Raw genomic sequence first — 26,008 nt, 5'->3', positions numbered from 1 at the left:
TTTTCTTCGCGGTTCTTTTTCTTTTCTTGTCATGGTACAAATCTATAGACGCAGACGTAAGCCAAAAAAATCTCTTGACTTTCGTAGACCGAATGTGGGTTTACAGTGTCACATCTACTGTACATAGTCCACTTCACAATCGTCTATAAGGCTGTATGCAATGCCCTATTCGCCGTTCACAAGCCAAACTGCATTTGCAAACCAATCCAATCTACATCCAGGTATTCGCTCAAGATGCATATCATCTCTGCAAAAGTAAAGCCCTATTGCTCTCCCAGAACAACCTACATCCCGTATGCCCCCAGTGCTCCGTCCACCACTCACCAAAACTATCATTCACATCCCCCTCATCAACCCTCAAAACCCGCTCATCCCTCTTAAGTGCACAAAGTGCACAAGCATGCGAAGCCTTAATCGCGCCCTCCTCAGCACGCGCCAACACAACTTTCAACGCTGTCGGATCCGTAAAAACAGGAACAGGCTTCCTTCCCACGCCTTGAACAACAGCATTGAAGAGTACAGCGCGCTCACGCCATAACCTCAACACATCAACAGCATCCTGTGACTCCTTGACATCTTCATGTTTGTTCACGGTGCTCAGTTTCATTCCGCCGGGTTTACCCGCGGGACCGATACGCATGCTTTGGCTGAGGATTGTGTCGCGTTTCCAGCGGAGACTGCGGCCTGCTATTATGCGAGCTGATGTTGTTAGCGTGGTGTGGATTTTGATTGCGATTGATTCTTTTTGTGCGGGTGGTGTGCTGCGAGGTTGAGCTTTGAGAGCTTCTTTTTGTAGTGCACTTAGAATTTCGACGAGGAGGGAGAGAAGGACGGATGGCGGTGGGATGTTGGTTGGTCGAACTGTGGGAGTTGGGGATGGTGTGGACGATATAAAACTTCGAGGGTCTAGTATTGGTGTAGCTGATTTTGATGATGCCGGTTTGGGTTTCTGTTTGGATATTGGTGGTGTTGCTGGCCCATCGGCGAAGTCGCCCCAATCTTCAAAATCATCTTCATGGGTTGATTGTTGAGCAGTGCTGATATTTTTGGCGGCAGGTTTTGTTTTCTTCCGAATTTCTGTTGGCGCATGTTGACTCGTGCGCCTGGCAGAGGGTGCGTTTGTGAGAACCTCCCACTCTCCAGACGAACCATCCTCCCATATTGGTTCCGAGGCATTGACGGCGCGTGGCAAAGTTCTCTGAGGAAAAGAGCTGACCTTCTTGGCAGCTTTGGCAGCATGATTGCCTCGCGTTGAAACATCTTTTGCAGTAGATGGTGCGTCCGTGAAATCTTCCCAATCTCCAAATGAATCATCGTCCCAAGTAGACTCCGATGAATTAACAACAGGTGCCAGGGTTTTCTCAGGAGCACTATTATTTATATTTGCGCTTGATACCGAGTCTTTTAGTGACAGCGAGTCCAACAAGTCTGCTACCGGCGGCCTGACTTCCAATGTAACATTTTCGGGACGTTCCGGTTGATAGTTAATGGTGGTTTCCGGTTCTTCAAAATCTCCCCAATCATCTTCTGTGTCATTGGCCGGTGTGTCGGTTTCAGCGTCAAAAAGCACATCGCTGTTCTCGTGTCGAGGCAGCTTGAACAGCTCGAAACCCGGTGATTGTCGCAAAGTCGGAGCTGGGTGCTGGTTTGCTAGGCTCGTAACGAAGGCCTGGGGCTTGTTTTGATTGCCTGCCGACAAGGAAGCAAAGAAATCATCATCGTGATGATCTGGACCAGATATCAAGCTTGTTTGTGGTTGTCCAGCTTGTGGTTTCCCTGCGGACCTTTGCGGAGGCCCCGAGTCCTGGCCGAACTCTGCTAGTAAGTCTGCAGACATCTCTAGATCTTATCATGAATTTAAGCGAGATCGCATAAGATCGAGGGGCGGGAAACTCAGAAAGCTCAGTTTTGCTTGCGATTTAGACTCGGAGATGCTGTCATGCGTGCGCGAGGCAGGATCGCGATAAGAGCGGATTACATTATCGCTTCCCCTCACCCTCACCTCTTCCACTTCCCAACAATCGCATGACATGAGAACCATTGAGGAGACTCGGTATTTATTTCCGACCCTTCACAACAAAGCCGAACTGACCTTCTGCAGAAAGAGATGGGAATTATTATTCCTCGGCAATGATACATCCTCCGATCTCCAGGCGGCGCTGCGGGCGGAGCAGGATGGGAAGCTGTGCAACGAAGGGCTGAGGTCGATTTGCTGGAAGGTCCGTGGTAGTCCATGGACATATACAATGAATTGATCTGAACTATGACTTATTCCGCCTGCAGGTATTCCTACTTTTCGAGGGTCTCGATCGCGAAGAATGGTCACAGAAGCTTGGCGAGTCTCGAGATGCTTACACTGCTATCCGTGATCATTTCATGAAGTACATTGAACATCCAGATGATTTGGAGTCAACGGTGGACCCACTGGCAGACGATGAAGAGGTATGTGGCTACTTTAGAGTTACGCTGCTTTGCATATATCGGGACGCTTAACTGACTTTGGCTTTGATAGTCCCCATGGCAAGCCCTTCGCAATGACGAGAACCTACGAGCCGAAATCTCCCAGGATGTTGACCGGTGCTTGCAAGAGAATTTCTTTTTCCGGGAACCCACCACAAAGTCCATATTGATCGACGTCTTGTTTGTGTACTCGAAACTCAACCCCGATGTCGGTTACAGACAAGGCATGCATGAATTACTGGCCCCCATTCTCTGGGTAGTCGATCGAGACTCTGTTGAAAAGATAGGGAGCTCGGTGAATATTACAGATAATAAAGACGACCCGCTCATGTTAGATCTCCTTGATTCCAATTTCGTGGAGCATGATTCTTTTACGCTGTTTCTTTCCGTTATGCAGACGACACGCATATACTACGAGCATGGAGAAACTAAATCCGCGAATGGCCAGGTCGATGTGATACCAATCGTCAATCGATGCCAGTATCTTCACACCGAGGCTCTCATGATTATCGATCATGAACTAGCTGAACACTTACAGGCCGTGGATGTTCTCCCCCAGATCTTCTTAACGTGGGTATCTCCAGTAAGGAAAGCATGGACCACACTAATTGATAGAGCAGCCGCTGGATGCGTCTTTTATTCGGTCGAGAGTTCCCATTCAACGATGTGCTCATGATGTGGGACGTGCTATTTGCGCATGGGCTGAGGTCTGACCTCGTAGACTTTACATGTATTGCAATGATGCTTCGAATCCGCTGGGACTGTAAGTTTTCAAAGCCTTACTACGTGCAGAATGAGCTAATTTAAACGCCAAAGTGCTCAAGGCGGATTATTCCGGTGCCCTGACACTGCTACTTCGCTATCCTTCACCCCAGCCGCATGCACCCCACGAGTTCGTGCGCGATGCCCTATACTTGGAACAAAACCCTACCGCAGAGCGAGGCAGCTTTATTATCGCCAAGTACTCGGGCAGAGCACCGGAATCTCCAAACCGACACAGCCAGTCTGGCTTGCGGCCGGCTCGCAAAGCCTTTCTCTGGGAAGATTTCAAAAGTCGCAGCAACAGTACTTCACCAGCTTCCTCCGCGAGGAACAGCCCCAAAAGTCTCGAAGCGCTACTCCAGGATGTTTCTCAAGGGATCCAACGCCGCACAGAGTCTTGGGGAGTGGCCAAGGCAGTCCGCGGGGCCGTCACAGAAGCCCGGAAGAACATGCAAACGATGCATTATGAACCCGGTCCACGGATGAATGCTGCAAATCACAAACCTGGGCTGCCTACGGCCAAGCCTACGGCTACTGAACTTGGGCTAGAAAGTAAGATTGGCCGCCTGGAGGAAAGAAACAAAGAGCTGTCCACTGCCTTAGGCGAAGCCCTGGAGAGCCTTCGGTCTCAGTTAGCGGACTGCAAACTGTGTGCAAACGAGGCCGTGGAGCAGGCATTGACTCAAGCTGAGGAAGTTCGACGTTGTCTTGAGGACCCCTTACATCCAGTAGTCACCGCGCGGCCTGTCCACGTAGATAACGAGCCGACCAAGCCTATTAAGTCCACCGAGCTACCAGCCAATTCAAAAGCAGACGGCCTAGCAGAAGTTGCGCAGGATCAGCAGGGCATAGTTAAGGCGGATGCCGAAAGTGAAACTTCCAAGCCTGTAGTGGTTGCCACTCGCGCGACAAACGGCCAGGCCGACGGTGAGCGGGTATCGAGGTCCCTTGTGCGGCCATCCCTGTCTGATGCAGGGTTTTCGTGGATGTTGGATGGAAGTCGAAATGCCTCCAGCTTTGTGAGTTCCGCATCAGTTCCACCTGAGCAGACTCGAAAGACTCGACACCAGGACCACACCCGAAATAGAGGCAATCCGCTCTTTGGGGGAGATGAGAAAGCAGCATCAGATCCTGAGCATGATGAACTGGCTCTGCATAGTCTCGGGGGCACCCGAGGACCACTGTAAGGGGTTATCGATAAAAATCGGTGCCAATCGTGGGGGCGTTGTCATAGATACTTTTCGATCGTCATTCGCCGAAATCTATTCCCGGCAATGGCGGTGGGGATCCAAGGTTCTTATGTTCCACGCACTCGGAACTACCGGCCAAGGATAAAGCTGCAATGAATAAGTGAGATGTGAAGAGAGAAAGAGAGATCATATGTATCTAGTTCTAGTACCATAATGAACTATTGAGATGATTGTGGGTTTTTGGCGTAATCGGAATGAAGCACTTAACAAGGATAAGATTTGCAGGACTCGAACTTCGCTCTTTACCCATGGTAAGGTTGAAGCCTTCCCATTCCACATGGTACGACTCCCGTGCCGATCGGTCGATCCAAATTCCTTTAAATACTTTTTTCCAACATTTAAAAGACATTCCCTCCCTTCTAATCAGAGAAAAAAGAGCCGATAGCGGGGGATGTTGATCTATTTCAACGCTCGAGGCTTGCATACGTGAACAAGGGACTATTACATCACCCGCCCCTTTTGGCGTTCTTTTCCCTCCCCACTAACAACCTCTTTTCTCTTGAAACCCCATTTCTTCTTTCCTTTCTCTTTTCCCTCCAAATTCGAATCATCTGCACTTACGCGTGCCCTTGGACGCCACGTATGCCGGGCGCGTTACGAGGCAGCTGCCCTCTGCCATCTGCCTGACTCGAGCGAATGACTTATGACTTCTATGCCGATTCGATCTTGAGCCTCATTCATTTACGTATTTACGAGACGATTCAAATTTCTTTCAAGCATGGGGTCGGCATATAATCCCGATGGTGAGTTCTTGTTTCACATGCCACGGACCTCTTTTTTCTCCATGAGTGGGGTTCGCAGTAAGGGAGATGGGGAGGGGAAGGACGTCGGACCAAGAAAAAAAGAGGAAGGGCAAAAAGGCACATCGGAGGAATTCAATGAATGATTCCTTTCACGGTTTCCTCTGAAAGAACATGTCATCTCTTCACATGCTGAAAGAATACATCTGACCCCGCGGAGATCTAATCCTCCCCTTATCACATCACGGGAAGCAATCACGCTGGGGAGCCCCCATGGAAGCTGAAACACTTACCGATTGAGTTGATAAACGGGCGCAGTGCGCTGATCATTCTCTTGTAGGCGATCCAAGTCCTTCGTCGTCTCCGTTGGGTCCTCTGTCCGAGTCGCCGGAATCAGCGTCGGGATTTCAGAAACTTTCACTCCAAACAACCGACCGTACCCTAAGGAGCTCCGTGTCGTCGGGATATGACCCTCTTTCAAGGTCCGCATTCGATTCTCCTTTCTCTTCTCCTTGGTAGGAAAAAATAAAAACACAACCTATGGAGAACCAAGCGAATTGACATGTCGTTGCACTTTCCAGCAGATCTCCGTTATTCGAAAGCGAGCATGGACTGGGTCCGTCTGGGCTGGACCGTATACGCCAGCAACCTTCGCGGGTTTTGACACTACCGAACCTGTCGACATCGTCTCTAACGCCCATGAACGTCCCCCGACCACCCCCGTCGATGCGCTCTAGTTCCTCGTCACGAGCCCATACTGGTCGCATGTCGATGAGCCAGGAATTCGGAGACTTGGAGGACCTGCACCGATTCCCGTTGGAATCATTACATTCTTTTTCTTTCGCTCAGCAGTCCGAGGAATTGCTGCACAGTCGGCAAAACATTCTCAAACGTTCGATCGACTTCATGAGGGACCGCATGGGATGGGCTGCCAGTAGTTCTGCGATCGCCCATGCCCAGGCAAACATGAGTGGTGACTCGGACATCCAGAGTATGATGGACCTGCTGACCCGGGCCCATGTTCTTGATGAGGAATCTGTCAACAACGGACGAGGCCCCATTACTGGACCGGCGGAAGTGAATGGCGACAACATTTTCGAACGGGCCTTTTCGGACCACGGATCATCTCCCAGGGACCTTCACCTGGAACCTCTTGCAAGATCACAGACCACATCTGACAGCAGCCCCAAACTTATAAGTCCCATCGGCTCCAATGACCGTATCCCGGCATCCAGGACGGACCTGAAATCGGCACCGGCGTCCAGGCGCGTAAGCTTAAAACGTACATACACGGACCTGAACTCTGTTTCCCTCAGAAGCAAGCTGATGGAAACTCTAGCGCAACCATATTCTTCCACGGACCCCTTTGCCTCTCTCGCCTCCTCTGCCAATGGATTGGGATGCCCGATTCCGGCCCTGCATACCCACAGCAGCAAATGGACACCGGTTTCCCAGGCCGTCTTCCGCACCGAAGCCCAGGCACCATGGACAATATTCGCGGCCAACGATCTCTCCTGTCTTGTATTCGGGGTCACACAGTCTGAGGTCCGTCGGCTCAGTATCCTAGAGGTCGTACAGCAGGAGCACAGACAGTGGCTCGAGGCCAAGCTTCGAGATCCCAGCACTGATGCCGCTGCCCGCACACCACTTCAACCGGAACGGCCCAATATTCGGGCGGTAAACCCAAAGTTTCGTGGCCTGGGCAATGGTGTGACTGCGCAATTGCTTAATAAACCGTCATCGCGTGAGAAATCCCGCCGGGCGCAAACTGATGATGGATATGGTTCTAGCACGCGAAATCCGCGCAACGCTAATCATCCGGGCAACAAATCCCGAGGGGTTTTGCTTTGTGGTGATGTCGTACCCATACAAAAGCGCAATGGCGCTAAAGGGTCAGCTAGCGTGTGGGTGATGGAGAAGCGCGGTGGCCTGATCTGGGTGATGGAGGAAATTACGGAGAATGCGGCCTCTGTTGAATGCGATGAGAGCTGGCATGTTGTGAATGTCAATGGTGATGTGGAAAAGATCTGGGGCCCATCCGTAGTTCGCAAGGGTCAGTCGATTACCGAACTTTTACCCCGTCTACCATCCGAGTCTCTCGCAACCACACCGGAGAAGGGACTGGCCCGGATCGTGGAGCTGAAGCACTTCGCTGCAAACACAGCGGCGGGTGTGTGTATTCCAGTGACTGTGGGCAATGCCGAGGGTGCCCGCACTTTACAAGTGTCAAGTTTTCCTCACGTTGCTGGCATGATGGTTTTGTCATCTGCGTCGCTAAATGTGATAAGTTCCAACTCCGTATTTTCGTCTGCACTTTTCGGCCAAGACCGCCCCGAGGGGCGCCATATCACGGAGCTGATACCCGGGTTTGATGAGATCTTGGATGTGTTAACCGAGGAGGACAACGTGCCATTGGTCGATGGGATCGTCATCCCTGAACACAGTTTCCGCCGAGCGCGAACCCTGTCCATTCTTCGGGATGGGAAGGCCAATGCGGCATCTGTCTTCACCGAGCCCAGTGGGCTTTTGGCCAAGCACCGGGATGGCTCCACCATTGTTGTGGACGTTCAATTGCGCGTGGTGAAAAGCGGCACTTTCTTCTCGAGAGAGCAGGCAGAGAAGCTGGTTGAAGAGCGATCAAGTGATTCAGAGGATAGCGATGATACTATCGCAGTCACAGAATTGGTATATGCCTTATGGGTTACCTATTCGAGACAAATTCATGCTGCTGGCCCCGCAACAAATCTGTCTTCTTCACTGCCAACTTCGAAACCGACTTCACCTGGCCCAGACTCAGCCACATCTGACTGCAATTCGACGCCTGCCTATAACTCACAGACCCCTGACACCAATCAGATTTCCGTGGAAATCAAAGCCCCCAGCTCCACCCTCAGCCAACAACTCAGCGAGGCTGCATCTGAGCCGCTAACGGATCGGCCCGCACAGGTTCATGGGACGACTTCGGGTACTACCCGACAGGACATTCCGCACAAGCGAATAATCACCGACTATGTGGTTTTGGAGGAAATGGGACAAGGCGCGTATGGTCAGGTCAAATTAGCACGTCTCAAGAAGGCACCCATCGACCAGAAGACAGTTCTCAAATTCGTCACCAAGAAGCGAATCTTGGTTGATACATGGACTCGTGACCGACGGCTGGGAACGGTGCCTTTGGAGATTCACGTCCTTGACTTCCTCCGCCGAGATGGTTTCCGGCATCCGAACATTGTGGAAATGTCAGGATTCTTCGAGGACGACATCAACTATTATATTGAGATGATCCCGCATGGTCTGCCAGGCATGGATTTGTTCGATTACATCGAGTTAAAGACCAACATGGAGGAGTCCGAGTGTCGCAGTATCTTCAAGCAGGTTGTCAGCGCCATCCACCATCTGCACACGAAAGCTCTGGTTGTGCATCGCGACATCAAAGACGAGAATGTCATTCTTGACGGAGAAGGCCGGATCAAGTTGATTGATTTTGGCAGTGCTGCTTATATCAAGAACGGACCGTTTGATGTGTTTGTCGGTACCATCGGTATGTGTATACCACCTCAAACCTTGCAACTTGCTTCTGCTAAACTTTCTTTTCATATAGATTATGCCGCTCCTGAGGTCCTCCAAGGCAAATCATACCGTGGCAAAGAACAGGACATCTGGGCACTCGGAATCCTACTCTACACAATCGTCTATAAAGAGAACCCATTCTACAGCGTCGATGAGATCCTCGACCATCCTCTTCGAATTCCATTCGTACCCTCCGAGGACTGCCTCGACCTGGTCCGCAATATGCTTGACCGCGATGTGGAAAACCGCCTTACCATCACTGAGGTGCTCGAACACCCCTGGATGACAGAGGAGTGACCACCCCTTTTTTTGTTATGACCACAAAAAGACACGATACCCCATGACGTTTTGATTTGTTTGATGGCGGGGCTGGGGACATTGGGGGATTTTAATAACTTCTCTCTTTCTTTCGGGTCTTGAGTCGGATATCTTCGTTTGGGGTTTTGCACAAAAATCTCACCTAACCCATGCACATGTGATGACTCTGGCCTTAGCTTTAGCTTCGATACCTTTGCATTGCCTTTTTTTTCATATATCCCCCATGAATGTACCTAGACTTCTGAAGACCATAAGCATGGCATAAAGAATCTATATACGAATTTCTACTGGATAAAGATCGAGGTGACCCCTTGGCCAAACAGGTCTAGTGTAAACCTTGGAAGTAACCGAGCCATCTCGACCATTTGAAGGTCCAAACACATTCTAACCACTTTAAGTAATTTCGCATGGGAACTTACTAGATATCAGCCACCGCCTCTAACGTGGCAATGTATTTCCGGAATTCCCGTGGATCGCATGTATCCCCCGCATTCTTAGTCAAAGGCGATTACGCGACCCAATGATTAGTTCAGGAACGTTGAGAATTGTACCTGGATCGGCTAGCCTTGCCCCTCATCCTAAGATTAAATGTAACTTCAATCCTTTGGACATTTGACGCCATTTCGAGGCGTCGTCAGCCGACGGGGCCGTGGGTCACACTGTCTGTGCCACGTTTATACGCAATCCAAGATGAAGTGGGGAAAAACGATAAGCATTAGAAGAGGAGATGCACCTGGGCACATGTGGGATTGTTACATGTAGTGAATGACCTCGTCCAAAGTATGGTAGATCTACATATAGCACCAATGAAGTTGTGAAAGATAAAGCATGATAAAAGCTATTAGTAAAGGTACTTCAAATGTACTTAATCATTCCTGGTTGCCTCATAGTAGAAGCAGGTTTAATTGATGTATCGCATTCCTTGTCCTACATTCCACTTTTTCTCCCACTAAATTTTTACTTTTCTTTTTTCTCTTTTCTTTTCTATTTCTGTTTCTTTTCTATCTTTCTTTTCTATTTCTCGCTAGAAACGTCACGTCTGGCTACAGATCCAAATTCCCGCTGGTCGAGGTTGGCCAGTGCCACGGGTTCACTCGGCGCGGGTCTTACCACCTTTGGTCCTCTCAGCCTCGTTCAGCTCCTCTCGAAACAAAAGTATTATTGATCCCGACCAGAATCGCTATGGTTATCTAAGTGATCACACAGTATCGAGCGTCGTCTCGTTCACTCCGGTCCTGATCGGTGGTCCTCTCTCCTCTTCCCCGTTTATACTAGACCACAGCACGTGGCTACACCGTGCCCGATTCGACTCTCACCATGGCCTCCCCAACCAACGAGGCGATCCCCTCACCCGAGATCTCGCCGGCGAGTCCAATGTCCTCAACAGGTCAAATTCCCCTCGAACAACCCCCGAAGCTTAAGGGTCGTCAGAAATTATTGCAGAGCCTCCAGCGCATGTCATCCAGCCCGACGTTGCCCCGCCGCGGGCGATCGGCATCAACCGGTTATCGGCGGGACCACAAGGCGTCCTTATCGTGTGTCTCGTTATCATCTTCATATTCGCCATGTTTGGGGAATGGAAGCTCCTCTCAATTTTACGGAGGTTTGAACCCCAGACCCGCGACACCGGGCTGCTCGGGTTCTCCGGCTGAGTATTCGGGTGCTGATAATGCTCGCATTCGGGTTGTGGGTACTGAGTCCCCACAGCGTACCGTGCCTTTGCCGTTCGATGTACGACCTGCTTCGCGGGGTTCGCCTCGTCGCAGTGCGATTTTGGAGACGGGTGTAGATGAGGAGGTGGTGCTGAAAGTGCAGCCGGTGCGGGTGCTGGATTTCTGGGGCGACATGCCGCTGGAGTTGAAGATGGAGATATTTCGATATCTGACACCACAGGAGATCGTGCGCTGCTCATCGGTTTCCAAAAATTGGCATGAGATGTGCTATGATGGTCAGTTGTGGTCCAAGGTTGATACGACAGATTATTATCAGAAAATCCCTAGTAATGTTCTGGTAAAACTTATGACCTGTGGTGGACCCTTTGTGCGTGACCTGAACCTGAGAGGCTGCATCCAGCTGCGTGAGAAGTGGTCCTCGGATGGAGAGCGGATCTCTGACTTGTGCCGGAACGTGGTCAGTTTTTCGCTAGAGGGGAGCAAGATCGACAAGACATCCATGCACTACTTCTTGCTGCGGAACGCCCGCTTGGAATACGTCAATGTGTCGGGGCTGAAGAGTGTGACGAACTCCGCAATGAAAATCATTGCGCAGTCTTGCCCACTGCTTGAAGTTTTGAATATCTCATGGTGCCAGCAGGTCGACTCCAAGGGCCTTCGGAGAGTAATTCAGACTTGTGGCCGACTTAAGGATCTTCGCGCCAGTGAAGTACAGGCCTTTGACGACGAAGAATTTGCCCAGGAACTGTTCAAGCGTAACACTTTGGAACGACTTGTCATCAGCCGTACCAACCTGACCGATGAGACCCTTCGGATTTTGGTACATGGCGTGGATCCAGATATAGACGTGTTGACCGACCGTCCCATTGTGCCACCTCGACGATTCCGACACCTTGATTTACACCACTGCACGAGCTTGACTGACGATGGATTGAAGAGCCTCGCATTCAATGTTCCAGATTTGGAAGGTCTTCAGGTTTCACAATGCCCAGAGTTGAGCGATGCATCGGTCATTCATGTTATTCGGACCACACCACGACTCTCCCACCTGGAAGTGGAAGATCTGGATAAGCTGACCAATAACACCCTCGTCGAACTCGCCAAGTCACCATGCGCTCAGCGCCTCGAGCACCTGAATATCAGCTACTGCGAAAGCCTCGGCGACACCGGAATGCTCCAGGTGATGAAGAACTGCCCAAAGCTACGCTCCGTGGAGATGGATAACACCCGAGTCTCCGATCTAACTCTTATGGAAGCCAGCTTCCGCGTCCGCCGACGAGGCTACGGCGAAGATTGCCCCCAAGTTGGACTCCGCCTAGTCGTATTTGACTGCGCCAACATTACCTGGGCAGGAGTCAAAGAAGTCCTCTCCAGCAACGCATACATCCCCCGCACCCGCAAACCCGTATCGGCAGTCGTGACCGTGACTCAAACATCGGACGCAGATTCGTCCCCGACGACCACAACTTTTGTCACGCCAGCCTCCACGCCTTTTCCGTCTCCATCTCCGCCCACTTATCCGAGTGAGATTATCCAGCTCAAGTGCTTCTATGTATGGCAGATGACCGTTGATGAGCACACCAAGCGGGTTCTTCGTGGTGACCTCACTGCTGCGAGTCGATTGGATCGAAAATGGGCGGACTACATGATGGCGACGGAAGAAGCTGGTGCTGCTGGTGCTGGGGCTCGGCGTAGAAGACGCCGAGCACGCGAAGCGGAACGACTTTACAATGCTGATGAGGATGAGGACGATTCTTTCGGTGTTGGTGGTGTCAGTGGCTCGGGCCGAAGACGACGCGCTCAGAGCGGTAGTAGTTGTGCATTGATGTGATGTTGCTAGCCGTGGTGTTCAGACTGCACTTTTTACTCTTGTTTGGGTACAAATGAAGTCTGGATTCTGAATTGGCGGAGATCCTCCTCTCGAGTCTTGTATGCGCCTTGAGAGAGCCCCCCTTGCAGAGTCCCAGTATGCATGTCGCAAGCGACGAGCGCATTCTACTCTAATTCAGCGCCGGATCGCTGACATTGCAACGAAACATCCTTCGAACGTGTCAACTTATGAGTTACGAATTTCCCCTCTCCTCTCTTCAACTAGATTGAGCTACAAATGGGCCTCGGAACCTCGATGGTCCGCCTGTCCATGATTTCTTTCTTCTTTCTTCCTTTCTTCCTTTCTTCTTTCTTCTTTCTTCTTTCTTCTTTCTTCTTTCTTCTTTCTTCTTTCTTCTTTCTTCTTTCTGCCTTTCTGCCTTTCTTCCTTTCTTCCTTTCTTCCTCTTCCCCTTCCCCTTCCCCTTTCCCTTTCATCTGCCGCGTAATCGGCATTCTTTCTGACTTTGATTCACCTTTCAGCCCTTGGATATTATTTCGGTCACCATTTACGGCGTCAGGAATAAGACCAGACCAACCTGCATTTCATATTGGCTCCTGATCAGCTTTTCAATCTCCGTTTCATTACTTGGTTTTTTCGGCCTAGTTTCTATCAATTTAGCATATGTAGAGGGATGGATACTGGAGTTTGCTTTTTTTCCTTTTCATTCCCTCATTAAATTTGCTCTGGTTCTTCTAAGATTGTGCAAGTACTAGCTCAGTTCCAAGATTCCAATAAAGCATTGTCAAATATATACCCCAAATGCTATCGTACACCGTACCACTAGAACAGGGACAGAACTCGTTTGAGTCAAGTCAACCTTGTAACCGATTAAAATAATTCTGTTATCTCCTGTATCTTGCTGTTGCATTCCTACCCAGGAACCTACAGTACAATCAGGCAAATCCTCATTCAACGAAATTGAAGGAGAACTCTGGACATTTCAATTGAACAACATCTTTGATCTTTTCCCAAATCCTCAGATCAACATCAACATCACCTCTTTGGATACCAAGTAGCGTCGAGTGTATCTACCCAGTCTTCTTCTTCTTGAGTTCTAGGTGAGTCTAGTATTTGAACGGAGTGTACTTAATCGGGTGCGTGCCCATTTAGCTACGGTGTACTATAAATTTTGAAGGTACTGTAAGTATAAACTGTCTAGGAGTCGATTGCGCAAGTAGAATCTGGGCGGAGGAAGGGGGAGGGAGTCATTTAAGCTTAAACACCCAGATCCACACATGGGATTCACTGTAAATGTGCTCAGGTCTTTGACCCCCGGATTCGTCTCCTTAAAGTATTTCTCTACTTCCTTTCTTACCCTCCCTCATCTTCCTTTCCCATCACCTCGAAATCGCCTTCAATGATCTCTCAATCTCTTTTCTTGCATGCTTGTAACTGAGATTCACCATCAATCCTGAGAACTTGATAATTCGACATCTTCAAAACTTTACTTTCCTCATCTCCTCACCTTATCTTCTCACCCTCATCATCTTAAATCATCTCTCCATCTTTTGGAGAACCCTTTCCGAGCTCTCTCATTTCTTGTTAGTCTTACACTCCCATTATTGAATACCTATCTAACAGATCTTCAGATATCTGAGTATCCGTTTTCGACCACTTGAAATTTTTGACTTTCTTCTTGACCTCTTACGAAAGTCGGACATTTCAGAAAAAATTAACAATCGAGATTACTTGAATCCTCAAATTCTGACGTTTAGCTTCACACCAAGATCTTCTTAACTAAACGCAACTCTCCAAACTCTGTGACCAGCTCATCAAAATGGTCAACCGTCCAACCAAGGAAGGGCCAATGGCCTGTCCCAAGGATTACATGCATGAATACGCAGGTGAACTGGCGAAACTGCGCAAAGGATGTATCAAACTCCTGAAGAACCACGAACTGAACACTCCCAATACCCACTGGATGGGAGGCGACAATGCTCCCGAGAAGCCTGACCTGAACGAGGACAAAGCCCTCCTCCCGCTAGCAACCGAAGTCACCATAGTGAACAGAAAACCAGATTTCCCACCCCCGTTCGTCCGCCTTAGCGATGAACTCGTGTATTTGGCCACCAAATTCCTCTCATCAACTGAACGTGGCCGGAACTATCCCTACGACTTCCTTCCAGGCGGTGATATCGATCCTGACCGCGTTCCTTCAGGTGTCGGCCCTCTCGACTGGGCCCATGGCTTGCCTTTCTTCCCCGTCTATAAAGGATACTATATCCTTTGCGGAAGGGCAAACGCACACTGGATTGGATGGATTCTGCATGAGAAGTGTCAGGCCGTGATGAGGAAATACCCCATTTGGACCATCGGACCCGTTGTTGCTCCTGGATCTGCGGTTGCACTTCATCGGTCAGTTGATCGCCAATTGCACACTCATATGATTGCGAGTGCCAAGGAGTGCGTGAGAAATCTCGAGAAACATCCCAAGGCGCGCGATGTCGTTTCTCGGGCTCACGATGAAGGGTCAATTGTGCCGAAGGATATTCACGAGGGTGTCATGATCACGGCTATTTACAATGTTCAGGGCTACTCAATCCATGTTGGACCCACAGGCCCGGTTGGAGGTGCGCCTGTTACCATGACGAAGGATTGGTTTGCAAAGTTCGTAGGACATAATTTCGATTACGATGCTGCTTCGAGGGTGAATTTTGCCAATGAGAAGTCTCCCCGTGTCTATGGTGGTGTACATGATGATCACGACGAAGAGGAAGAGGAAGTGGATGGAAACTCGACCGATGGAACCGATGAAACCGATGTCATGGATGAGACGGCAGATAGCCAGATCGTGGCTCCTGAAGATTGGACCATGAATTGCGATGTCGAAGGGGAGACTGAGATCACCGAGCCGGTCAAGGAGGAAATTGCTCCCATCGAAAATCTTCATGTCGCCGAGCCCAAGCAAACCTCCAACGCTGAAACCTTTCACGTCGCTCAACCTGAGACTGCTCGGGTCATCGAAGCTCCTGAAATCGCCATGTCCGAGGAAGTATTCTGCGCCAAAAGCATCGACACCACTGATCCCGAGGACATGAACATCAACGAAACACCTGCTAAGCCTGAGGAAGCATCCCGCGCTGAAAGCATCGATGCTGATCCCAAGGACGTGAACGTCAACGAAACATTTGTTAATATAGAAGACAAGGGCCAGGAAAAAGACAGTGATGGAGACAAAGATGTCCAAAATGCCGAGCGTCTCGCGTTGTTCAGGGATTTGAACGACAAGGAAGCCTTGGATTCCAACCAAGACGCGCAAGCCCACCCCAGCGGAAACTAAGTGATTCGAGAAATTTGATTCTTTTGGTGCCATTTCATTTCACAGCGTACATCTTATCAACAGGGAAGCTGTGAATTCCGACCAAGATGCGCATGCTCATCCCAGCTTTGGAAATTGATTGCTTTTAGGTATTTTATGATTTAAGTGACACTTTGCCTTTTTTTGGATCTGCCATTTCAATTTACAGAGTGCACTTGATCTTTATGGCTGTTAATTTCCCCTGTCTTTACACGAAAACATATTCTATTATGGATAGTCCATTGTATCTCTCCTTTGCATTCATTTCAAGTGTGCTATGCTCCATCGGACCTTCCAGAACGTAGATATAAAACTGAAAAAATTGCAGTACATAGTCACCAATCATAACATTCAATCATGGACAGGATCGAGAGATTGTACAAGTTGATAGAGTTGAGTGCCCTTCATTCAAATGTTGCTCTCAGATCTAAATGTAATAAGTTCTATAGTTCTAAGTCTCTAATTCTATGATCAACCGACCTTCTAATTCTAAATTCATGAAGCAGACATATCGTCAATTCAGTCATATCAGAAAGTTTCGGAGAAGGAAGCTTATTCAGAAACCATCTCCTCCTCCTTTCGTCGCCAGATACGACCGCGCATTTGTAAGAACATAGTCGGGAGGATGCTGACAGCAACGATCATCCCACAAACGATACCCGAACTGGCAGCCACTCCAACATTGTCGAACATTGGCGTAAACCTAATTTGATAATTAGCAACCGCAATCTATCTCCAAATCTCCCAAGATGAACATACCAAAACGGACCAAGGAAGCCCCAGATCTGTCGAACGAAAGTAATGAAAACTCCAATGCTAGCTGCATCCTGCGGACAACAGTCAACCGCATACGTGACCATAACAGTGGTGACAATCTGAGAACCCGCAGCAGCGATCCCGGTGCCAATGATAGGGTTCACAACCCAGTGGTCAGCGGTAGCTTCCTGCGTGCAGACCAAGAAAACGATCATGCCAATGCAGGCAAGTGTGTAACCAAAGTAGCTGAGCCATAGACGGAACTCAGGCTCTGGTTTGCTGAGTGTTCGTCTCGTGCGCATTCTCATCCAGTAGTCTGATAGACCGCCGCCGACTTGCTCACCAATCACGGATCCAATGATCAGGCCCAAGAACTGGAGTCCTACTTGTTCCGAGTTGAGGTCGAATTTTGTTTGAAGGAGAGCGGGAATCTCGACGGTTGTCATGATGTTGGCGAAAAGGAAGACCATGGCGTATGCGCACGTGGGGATGACGATGAAAGGGCGAGTGACCATGGTTAGAGGCTTGACGAACTCATACCAGGTGAAAGGGGTAGGGTCAATGCGCCGGATATAGATATATTCTCTCTTAAAGACAGATCCATTTGCGCTATCCTCGCCGTCGATGAAGCGAGTTTCCGGTCCGAGGAAGAGATACAAAATAAATTGTACACCATTGATCTAGTCGAGGACAATATTAGCACACACTTCCATATATAGCATCCCGGGTGGAACTGACAATTGCGAGAACCCAGTATATCCAGTTATAACCTGCTCGGTAGGCCACAAAACCAAAGATAAATGGTCCAAGAGGAACACCCAATGTAATCATGAGTGTCCACACTCCCATATACCGAGCACGGTCCACTTTGAAAGTTGTCTCCATCACCACGGCACTACCGATGGCAGAAGCAGGGGCGATGAAAAATGCGGAAAGCGCTCGACAGGCCGCGGTCGCACTATAGGTAGTGCTTTTCGCACATCCTATATTGCAAACCAGACTGAGGATGAGGGATAGAAGAAATATAGGACGACGACCAAAGCGGTGGGACAAGGGTTTCCAAAAGAGTGGCGCACCACCTAATACCGCGATTTGGAGTGATGTCAGGTAACTCGCTTGCTGATTGGAGACACCATAGAGCTCCATGATATCGGAATAAGCTGGGATAATTCCAGCGGCAGCGAAGGTTCTGGTCAAAACCGTAGTGGTTAGTGGATCGATCAAAGTTTGTAAAATTTAGAAGTGAGGGTGTGAGCTTACCCCATACAGGCATGGAAAGCCACAAGCAAGAGATTGGCCATTTTCTGCAATTTGTAAGGATCAGTTTTTTTTCTTGCAGATATCTTTCGTTTGGCTTGTACTAACCTTCCACTCGGGCCAGTTATAAGGGTCCGCAGGGTCCATTGTAGGAAGGGGATCAAGCTCCAACGTGCCATGACGCTCCATCAAATAATCACGGTGTGATTTGGACAGTCGCGATGCTGCCGTGGAAAAATCGAGCCCTTGGGCAGAGATCGGGGCGCTTTCCACAAAATCACAGTCATATTTTGAGTGGGCATTTTCAAAATCACCAGCTGAAAGTGATATAGTGTTGGATGAAGCCATGACGAATGTTATTGTATAGACACTTCCGTCTGGAGGTTGGAATGATCCTAGGCCCTAGGGAATGGAAAGAAAATCCCCAGTTCCAACCCCCTGGGGTAACCCCGCCTTAACTGGGAAAACGAAAGGCAGATGGATACACCATTGGGGATGATGCAAATACCAACCAATGAACTAGACTGTTTAACCTATCCAGACTGGATGAGACCCATTTAGTGGGGACAGAGGAGTTCAATAGGTTCAAGGTCCAGTCAGATGAAGCCTTTTGAAGTGGGTCGGGAGCAATGACAATGTCCCTCGGTTAACGATCATTGCCACCCTCAGGCCTCCATGACGTGAATTGTACATGGGCTAATCTATGTGATCTATGTGGAAAGGTGGGAGTAGATACCGAACGGAGTAAGCCCGTTTTCATGAGAATATTTTCGGAAATGTGTGATATGAGGTCCGTTGACTAATCTCCGGGGTCCGGGGATACACCGGATCGGCAAGCGGAAATACGGCGAACATGGTATGGAAAGGTCCCGGTGTAGATCGGCAAAGGCACTAAGAATTAGAAGCCGAGGCCGGCATTTCTCTATTATAACACTTTTGACAAGCCGACGGATACGATTTAGCCGCCATAATGGATGGCCCTGAAGTTGGTGATATTTACCGATGGGACTCGACTCGCAATTCGCAGACAACTCCACAACATGACCGCCATACAGTAATGGAAGGCCCTGAAATTGGTAATTTTTACCGATGGGACTCGACTCGCAAGGATTCACAGACAACTCCAGAACATGATATTGATCAGATATTTGGTTTGCTTGCTGGGGCAGAAATTTCTGAGTCCACTCTTAATCCCTAGACGGATAGGTATCTCGACTAATTTCTTCTCAAATTTTCTCTGAAGGACGAAAGGCTACCTCCGGCTGCCTCTTCAAGATGTCCGAATTACCGAGGCGCCAAGACAGCATTGCTCAAAGGACAGTATCAACATCTGCCACCTTGTCAGTTCCCAAAGTGGTTCTTGGGCGTTTGATATACAGCTTCTCCAACTCCGCTTCGTATACCTTCGCGACATCCCAGTCTATTCCATCGCTCATCGTGGACGCAAAAAGGAGACAGAAAGTCGTAAAGCTTTGCGTCCACTAATACCGACTCCTCATGATATTCATCCGCTAATTAGCCTCGAAACTGGCCTCCGACGCTATCAAATGAGCCAAAAAAAACTCATATGAAGGATGCAAAATGCATGTGAAATCGTAGTCAATTAGTGCCGTGATGCGCTTTGTGACGGTATCTTTTAGAATGTTGCGCGTGCCTTCAAGGTAGTAGAATGTTTAGCTAGGCCATAAGAGAACTGAGTAAAGATCCATGAGTCACTCACAAAAATCGGCATGTGTAATATCCCTCTTGTGAGCGATATGGAGGGAGCTGAAATGCGCTGAACACCACGCTCAACCAGAGCATCGAGCGGTTTCCTGATACCATTTCACGCCAACAGCTAATGTGAGGATTGGCGTCGGCATTTTCAAGCGCTGCCTGGAGTCTTCCTTTGAATGACGCTTCGTAAGTCGGCCAGGGACCAGTACTCACACTGGCCATAGCAGTGCTGACCATGTTACCGACGTCATCAAATGTGACTCCACCGAAAGTTAGATTCTGGGATTTGATGATCCCGTAGGCTCTTTATCAGCCTGGCAATCTGTCCAAGAACTTGTTTCTTCTCGGGGGGATTCATACTGCCGAACAGAGATTCCAGAGAGTTCCTGGCATCCGCCCCTGGAGGGTATATCCCGGGGAGGATTGCGCAGCTGCACTACCCCAACCATACACAACAGGCACAAAATGGGGCTCCAAACTTTAAAATGCAGCGGAGGCAAGTTGAATAATTGAAACTTCATCCTCAACACGGATTTGCTGGTTCATTTCCTCCGCGTCAGGCAGGGTTCGTCAAACGTAGGATAAACTCTGTGGCGTCGGTGAAAGAGCGACGCAGCTCGTTTGAAGAGATCCATTCTTTTCAAACAATTAGTCTAAGACAATGGGTGAAGGCAAGGAGACGCAATAAACGAAGTTGTTACATTCGAAAGGGAATTCGGGGTTGTGCCGGATAAGGGTGATTTCTATGCCACCCTACTTTACGGTCTCACCTCGCAGCTTGGTAAAAATACGTACAAAATCGTACCGTGGTTTTGGATCTTCCACTGAGCAAATGCTGATTGAGATCCAGCTGGGCTTGGTGACCAGTATGATTGTGGGGTCATGGTTGGAATTGTTTATGGGGAAACTTTGGTAGGGGAAGCGGGCCGTTGGTGGGCCATGGGCCGGCGGTCTCACTCTTTGAATACCTCGATTTCGCTAGTCATCCTACAATGGCCTATGTAGCTAGCTGAGATGTACTTGTTCAAGTTCGAATATAATACGTTGCAGGTGAATCTCATTTTATGCAATGCTATTGTGGATATCAGGTAGAGAAAAACCAGGCACCGGGCCCCATACATGTTATGCTGATTACTCGTCAAAAAATCCGCCATCACTATCGTCCGCAATGTTTGTGTGTTGGACAGGTGCCACATCTTGCAGGCGATCTCTCTCGCGGCCGTAGTAGTCCTTGTGGTCCCGTCTACCGTTGGGCACAGCGTTCGCCGCAGCACGTCTTTCCCTTCTCGAGCCATATTGAGCTTCATCGGACTCCTTCTTTTTGCTTTTCTTTCCTTTGGCATCTTGCGCTGGCTTTTCTGGGATGGCGATTGGCTGGCCATCGAATGCAATGTTCAACTTGCCCTCACGGAGCAGATCCATGGTATTATCTGCCATACACTTCTCCACCACTGCCCAGAGCGGAGGTTTAGCGCCTTTCTCTTGTTTCTTATCCTTGGATTCTGACTCTGCGCCTGACTCTGCACCAGCTTCTTTAGAGGATTTCTCTTCCGATTTGGGGTAGAGCGACAGGTATTTCTCGGTGAGGGGGTAGTAGATTGTGTAGTTGAGGCTGACGCGGGCCTCGTGGATCTTTTTCTCAAGACGGGCCTTCTGCTTTGCGTCGGTTTCTTCTTTTTCGCGACGGAGGAGTTTGTTCAGGTTCTTGGTTGCAGTCTTGCGATCTGTGAAAAGATAATCGTTAGCAATCGAACAACCAGACAGTGATTATCATGACTTGCGTACCCAGGAATCGAACAAAGTGGTATTTCTTGATCAATTGTGATCGATCGCGCCGCGTTATTTCGTCCGCCAGATCCTGCTCATATCCTGCCAGGGCTCGCTCCTGCACCACGCGAGCATCTGCGGGTAGAGTGCCCTTATTAAGGAGGCGCTTAACATCACGAATGCGACGCTTTAGGTCGTTGACGGAGGTGAAATCTTTGTCTCGTGGGGTAAATTTGCCTTTGGGGTTCTGAGCCTCGGAGCCGTCAAGTTGCATGTCTTCGTTACTGTCGTGGCGATGTTGCTTTTTGCGAGGTGCCGTGTCTTCTGAGACATGATGGCTCTTACGCTTGGAAGAATCCCCGCGGGATCGTCGAGAGTCAGACATTGTTGGTTCTTGTGGCAACCGTTGTTGAAGAAAAAAAAAGTTACAAAGCTCGATTCGGCGCAACCCTCGGCCCGTGCACCCCAGATCGCCGCAGCCAATGAGCGCCCGCCCGATCGGACATGACGATTAGCAACCTCCCCTCGTTCTTCCGCATTTCCTCTCGACGCGAGGCCGCGGCCTCCAATTAATAAGCTCGTGATTTCTCAAGGTGGCGCACATACAGCATGGAGTCCGCAATTCGCTGGTCACCGAGCTCGACCGCAGCGGAACAACGCTTTCTCTCTGTCGACGTCACAGGCAAAGCGTTTCGCCTGTGCAGGATCACGGGGTTTGATGGCAGAAATATACAACATGAAGTGCTCTCTCATCTCAGGGATGTCCCTCTATTCCGTGCATTTGACTGGTCTACGTCCAACGAGAACCTTATTGCGGTGGGCCAATCATCCGGTGAAGCTACAATTCTACGACTTGACACCGATCAGAAGGAATCACTTTCCTTTCCTGTCCGAAATCAGCGATATTGTAACGCAGTAGCATTCAGTGCACATGGTCTTGTGGCCTCGGGTCTGGATCGCGTGCGCAATGACTTCTGCTTGAATATTTGGGATGTCAACCAACGACTTAGTCCTGCCGGCACTACCAAAGGTTTCCACGAGCCTCTGAGAAAGCTGGCTAGCTCCGAGCCTATAACCAGTATAAAATTCTTTCGAGACCAACCAGATACCCTAGTTACAGGAGTGAAAGGCCAATTTGTTCGGATCTATGATCTGCGAGGTTCGCTTGCCTGCGCGTCGCACTAGTGAATCCTTGCTAATTAATTTTCAGAGGGCCCTGGAAATCCATCATTACAGTTTCCAACTCGATGCGTCCATAATTTGGCCATAGACTGGCTTGACGAGAACTACATTGCTTCTTGCGCGACATCCAACGAGAGCACCGTCTGCGTATGGGATCGGCGTGTCGGAAATCGATTAACGTCACCCTCTTTAGGCTCCTCTGCGACAAATCCCGAGGCTGGTCAAACTTCCGCTTCTGTCCTGCAACTCAAGCATGTGTTTGACCCCAAAAGCTCGATCTGGAGTCTACGGTTCTCCAAGACTAACCGTGGATCCTTGGGCGCATTGTCCAGCACTGGCCATCTGAAAATCTTTGAAATTGCGAAAGATCATTTATCAGAAGAGTATCGCTCCTCAATCGACGAAACACTCGGCCAGGGTTCATTCAGAGACTACCCAGAGCCGGTCCATACGAAACATATACGAGATGTCGCCACACCATTCGACCACCCTATTCGTGGGTATGGAGAAAAGGACCGGGTGGTAGCATTCGACTTTTTGAATCTCAGTCTCTCGTCACAACCCAGTGCTATTGCAATCGATGGTCATGGAATACCGCAGATCATTACTGGTCGACCGCCATGTCCTCCGGTGGCTCTATCGTCACAAGGAACACTGGCCTGTGGTATTTCATCCATTGAATCAGACCTGAGATCCATTCGCCCTATGTCTGAGCAGATTTCTCCTATTTCTGAGCTTGTTGGAAACATCAGGTCACGCGTTCAATCGAGCTCAAGAGAGTCAAGAATTGACGAATCAAAGCCGTTCGTTTCCGAGGCGATCACCTCTGATCCTGTACCAAGCCGGGAAGGTCGGGAGCGTGCATTATCCCTAGGCACATTTGGGACTCTGCTCACTGCAAAAGAGGCTTTGACACTCTCTACACTGGGCCGGTTCCGGTGTAAAGAGGGTTATCTTTTTGATGAAGCGCGAAATCGACAAATTGTCGCAGATGATGCTGCTCTCCAAGATCTTTGGGGCTGGATTGAACGTAAGTTATTCGAGGTTTGAAAGAGAATGACTCTAATGTGCGTGTTAGGAGCTCGGTCTGACTCGTCAGGAATGGCCATGGTGACGAATGGCTTGGACTTGAATTATCTTGGTGTGAGCAGTGTGTGGCATAATGATCTCGGTTCGCCTTTCTCCCTCTCACTTGGTTAATCTTCGCTAATAAATTATATAGGCCATGGCTTTGAAAGACGACGCGTCGGCTCCAAGGGAGAGGATGCTAACCTTGCAACCGAGGCAATCGTTCAGCTTGTCGAGCAATTAAATTTACCAGAGACGAAGGGCTGTGAGACGGCATATCCCGAGCATCGCCGACTTTGCCTTCGCCTCTGTGGGGCAGCTCAATCGCACCGAGAACTGGAAGATTTGGTGAAGACCCTCTCTACTGAGGGTCAACATACCAAAGCCGCTGCATTAGCTGTCTTCCAAACCGAACCAAAACTAGCCTACCTAGCACTTCGAGGCAATGAACCCAAGCAGGCCCATAAAATGCTAGCAATGGCAATTGCTGGCTCTGCAAAGGGAGATAACAGTGCCGACTGGGAAGAAACTTGCGCCGAGATCTCTAAAGAGCTCACTGATCCGTACGCACGCGCCATTCTTGCTCTCGTTAGCAAAGGTGACTGGCAAGCAGTCATCAAGGAGACTACCCTCCCCTTGAAATACCGCGTTGAGGTTGCCTTACGCTGGCTTCCGGATGATGAGTTGAGCGAATATCTGAAAGATGCCACAACAGAAGCAATCCAACAAGGTGACGTTGAGGGTGTGGTGCTTACGGGATTGGGTCATCTGGCCATGGGTCTGTTTCAGTCATATATTGACAAGTTCAATGACATTCAGACTCCGGTGCTTGCCATGAGCCACACCATCCCCCGAATAATCAACAATAACACATACATCACACAATTTGAAGCCTGGCGCGAGACCTACCGCCGGCAGATGAATTCCTGGAAACTGCAACTCGAAAGAGCCCGCTTTGATGTTGGCTCTCGACAATTTGCCGTCACGGTCGACGGGCGCAAACTCATCCCCGCACCACCTCAGCAAGTAAGCCTGACCTGCAACTACTGTACGCGTCCCCTCACACAACACGATTCCTCTTCCCAAGTCTCTCCATCTACCGCGATGGAAACCGTTCATCCAACTGTGGGCAACCCCCTTGGCTCTGCAGCTCTGTCTGGAACAGTCTGTCCCCGCTGTGGTCGCCATATGCCTCGCTGTGGTGTATGTACACTGTGGCTAGGATCGCCAGACCCACTGTCTCGCTCAGGCATCGCTGCCGATGCCGAATCCACGCATAAGGCCACCGAGGCCGAGGTCATGCGGCGATTTGTGGTGTTTTGTATTCATTGTAACCACGGCTTTCATGCACATCATGCCCGTGGCTGGTTTATGCGACATAAGGTGTGTCCAGTAGCGGAATGCAGCTGTATCTGCGATCGATAAAGATTATCGGGGAGCTGTTTTGTTTTGTTTGAAGGATATACCCATCGACTCAGTTAATATTGTGGAGTTATATAGTCAGTCGAGATACAAACAAACAAACAATTCATTAACGCCCGGCGGCTGAGCCGAAAGGGCAACTATCACTGATCTACTGTACATGTCCATCTGTGTATGCTGTGTCTCCTGAAAGCCCATACATAAAACCTTATAACATATAACATTTCCAGAACGCAGTATCGCAGCGAGTTTCTCGTGGGTTAGTAAGTGGGTTAGTAGGCTGGCTTGAAGGTGCTTCTCCAAGTGTTCAACATCCTATCTTCGGCAGTTGAAGCGCGTCTACCATGTGTAGCACGAGGTGGTGGGTAAGTAGGGTCGGAAGAAGGGGTGGGGGTTATGTTAGTCGATATGTTCAAGTGGCCTCGAGTCGGCCCGTCGCAATGGCGAAACGTATGGAGGCCTGTACTGCCTCTAGGTTTGGCGTCCACTTCTGATCATCAGAAGGCTGTTTTCCGCCCAGGAAGAAAGATATGTTTCCTCGGTGAGTCTGCGTGCATTGTAACATTTCCGTCCGGTGCGCCATCCACTTCCGACATCGGAAGAGGAAGTGCTCCACGGTCTCTCTTGCTTGTCCGCAATCGCATTGATCCGTCTCTGCTACATTAATTTGATTGAGATACCCATTGAGCCTAGCCATGCCGGTTCGGAGCTGGGCCAGTACGCTCGCTTCTTTCCACGTGAGGCGATCATACAACTGCCGGGTGTGTTTGCCTGGCAGTGCGGCATCTACTCGTTTTGCGTGTCTTCCTATGTTCTCTGGTAGCTCACTGCTGGGGACTGCTTGGGACCGTGCGATGTTCAATGTTGTCGACTTCATCCTCGAGACGTGTTCTTGTGGGA

The 26,008-nt window shown here is 49.6% G+C and overlaps 9 protein-coding genes across 9 annotated transcripts; 6 read left to right on the top strand and 3 right to left on the bottom strand.

Annotated features, from left to right (window-relative positions):
• Nucleotides 1-241: 241 nt before the first annotated feature.
• Nucleotides 242-1,837, bottom strand: N7520_004986 (uncharacterized protein; the record flags this gene model as incomplete). The annotated part of the gene is made up of 1 exon (XM_057138920.1): nucleotides 242-1,837. The coding sequence occupies one exon, from the start codon at nucleotides 1,835-1,837 to the stop codon at nucleotides 242-244; it is 1,596 nt and encodes a 531-aa protein (XP_056997127.1).
• A 193-nt stretch (nucleotides 1,838-2,030) lies between these two features.
• On the top strand, nucleotides 2,031-4,409 carry N7520_004985 (GTPase-activating protein GYP6; the record flags this gene model as incomplete). Its single annotated transcript, XM_057138919.1, has 6 exons — nucleotides 2,031-2,053; nucleotides 2,102-2,219; nucleotides 2,284-2,442; nucleotides 2,513-3,030; nucleotides 3,081-3,223; nucleotides 3,277-4,409. The coding sequence occupies 6 exons, from the start codon at nucleotides 2,031-2,033 to the stop codon at nucleotides 4,407-4,409; spliced, it is 2,094 nt and encodes a 697-aa protein (XP_056997126.1).
• Nucleotides 4,410-5,911: 1,502 nt separating this feature from the next.
• Nucleotides 5,912-9,076, top strand: N7520_004984 (serine/threonine-protein kinase; the record flags this gene model as incomplete). Its single annotated transcript, XM_057138918.1, has 2 exons — nucleotides 5,912-8,750; nucleotides 8,811-9,076. The coding sequence occupies 2 exons, from the start codon at nucleotides 5,912-5,914 to the stop codon at nucleotides 9,074-9,076; spliced, it is 3,105 nt and encodes a 1,034-aa protein (XP_056997125.1).
• Nucleotides 9,077-10,414: 1,338 nt separating this feature from the next.
• N7520_004983 (F-box domain protein) lies at nucleotides 10,415-12,601 on the top strand (the record flags this gene model as incomplete). The annotated part of the gene is made up of 1 exon (XM_057138917.1): nucleotides 10,415-12,601. The coding sequence occupies one exon, from the start codon at nucleotides 10,415-10,417 to the stop codon at nucleotides 12,599-12,601; it is 2,187 nt and encodes a 728-aa protein (XP_056997124.1).
• Nucleotides 12,602-14,419: 1,818 nt separating this feature from the next.
• N7520_004982 (uncharacterized protein) lies at nucleotides 14,420-15,922 on the top strand (the record flags this gene model as incomplete). Its single annotated transcript, XM_057138916.1, has 1 exon — nucleotides 14,420-15,922. The coding sequence occupies one exon, from the start codon at nucleotides 14,420-14,422 to the stop codon at nucleotides 15,920-15,922; it is 1,503 nt and encodes a 500-aa protein (XP_056997123.1).
• Nucleotides 15,923-16,492: 570 nt separating this feature from the next.
• On the bottom strand, nucleotides 16,493-18,301 carry N7520_004981 (uncharacterized protein; the record flags this gene model as incomplete). The annotated part of the gene is made up of 5 exons (XM_057138915.1): nucleotides 16,493-16,643; nucleotides 16,700-17,376; nucleotides 17,435-17,885; nucleotides 17,957-18,000; nucleotides 18,062-18,301. The coding sequence occupies 5 exons, from the start codon at nucleotides 18,299-18,301 to the stop codon at nucleotides 16,493-16,495; spliced, it is 1,563 nt and encodes a 520-aa protein (XP_056997122.1).
• Nucleotides 18,302-18,923: 622 nt separating this feature from the next.
• N7520_004980 (uncharacterized protein) lies at nucleotides 18,924-19,151 on the top strand (the record flags this gene model as incomplete). The annotated part of the gene is made up of 1 exon (XM_057138914.1): nucleotides 18,924-19,151. The coding sequence occupies one exon, from the start codon at nucleotides 18,924-18,926 to the stop codon at nucleotides 19,149-19,151; it is 228 nt and encodes a 75-aa protein (XP_056997121.1).
• Nucleotides 19,152-20,800: 1,649 nt separating this feature from the next.
• On the bottom strand, nucleotides 20,801-21,827 carry N7520_004979 (Efg1 domain-containing protein; the record flags this gene model as incomplete). The annotated part of the gene is made up of 2 exons (XM_057138913.1): nucleotides 20,801-21,393; nucleotides 21,455-21,827. Coding segments are annotated over 2 exons (966 nt in total), but the record flags the coding sequence as incomplete, so codon positions are not given.
• Nucleotides 21,828-22,045: 218 nt separating this feature from the next.
• On the top strand, nucleotides 22,046-25,111 carry N7520_004978 (uncharacterized protein; the record flags this gene model as incomplete). The annotated part of the gene is made up of 4 exons (XM_057138912.1): nucleotides 22,046-22,595; nucleotides 22,647-23,648; nucleotides 23,697-23,789; nucleotides 23,841-25,111. The coding sequence occupies 4 exons, from the start codon at nucleotides 22,046-22,048 to the stop codon at nucleotides 25,109-25,111; spliced, it is 2,916 nt and encodes a 971-aa protein (XP_056997119.1).
• Nucleotides 25,112-26,008: the final 897 nt, after the last annotated feature.

Source organism: Penicillium odoratum (assembly GCF_028828045.1).
Source record: "Penicillium odoratum strain IBT 22623 chromosome Unknown utg000004l_segment0_segment0, whole genome shotgun sequence".
NCBI classification, from domain to species: domain Eukaryota; kingdom Fungi; phylum Ascomycota; class Eurotiomycetes; order Eurotiales; family Aspergillaceae; genus Penicillium; species Penicillium odoratum.
Note: the sequence above shows the minus strand (reverse complement) of the source record. Positions and strands in the feature narration are given on the sequence as shown.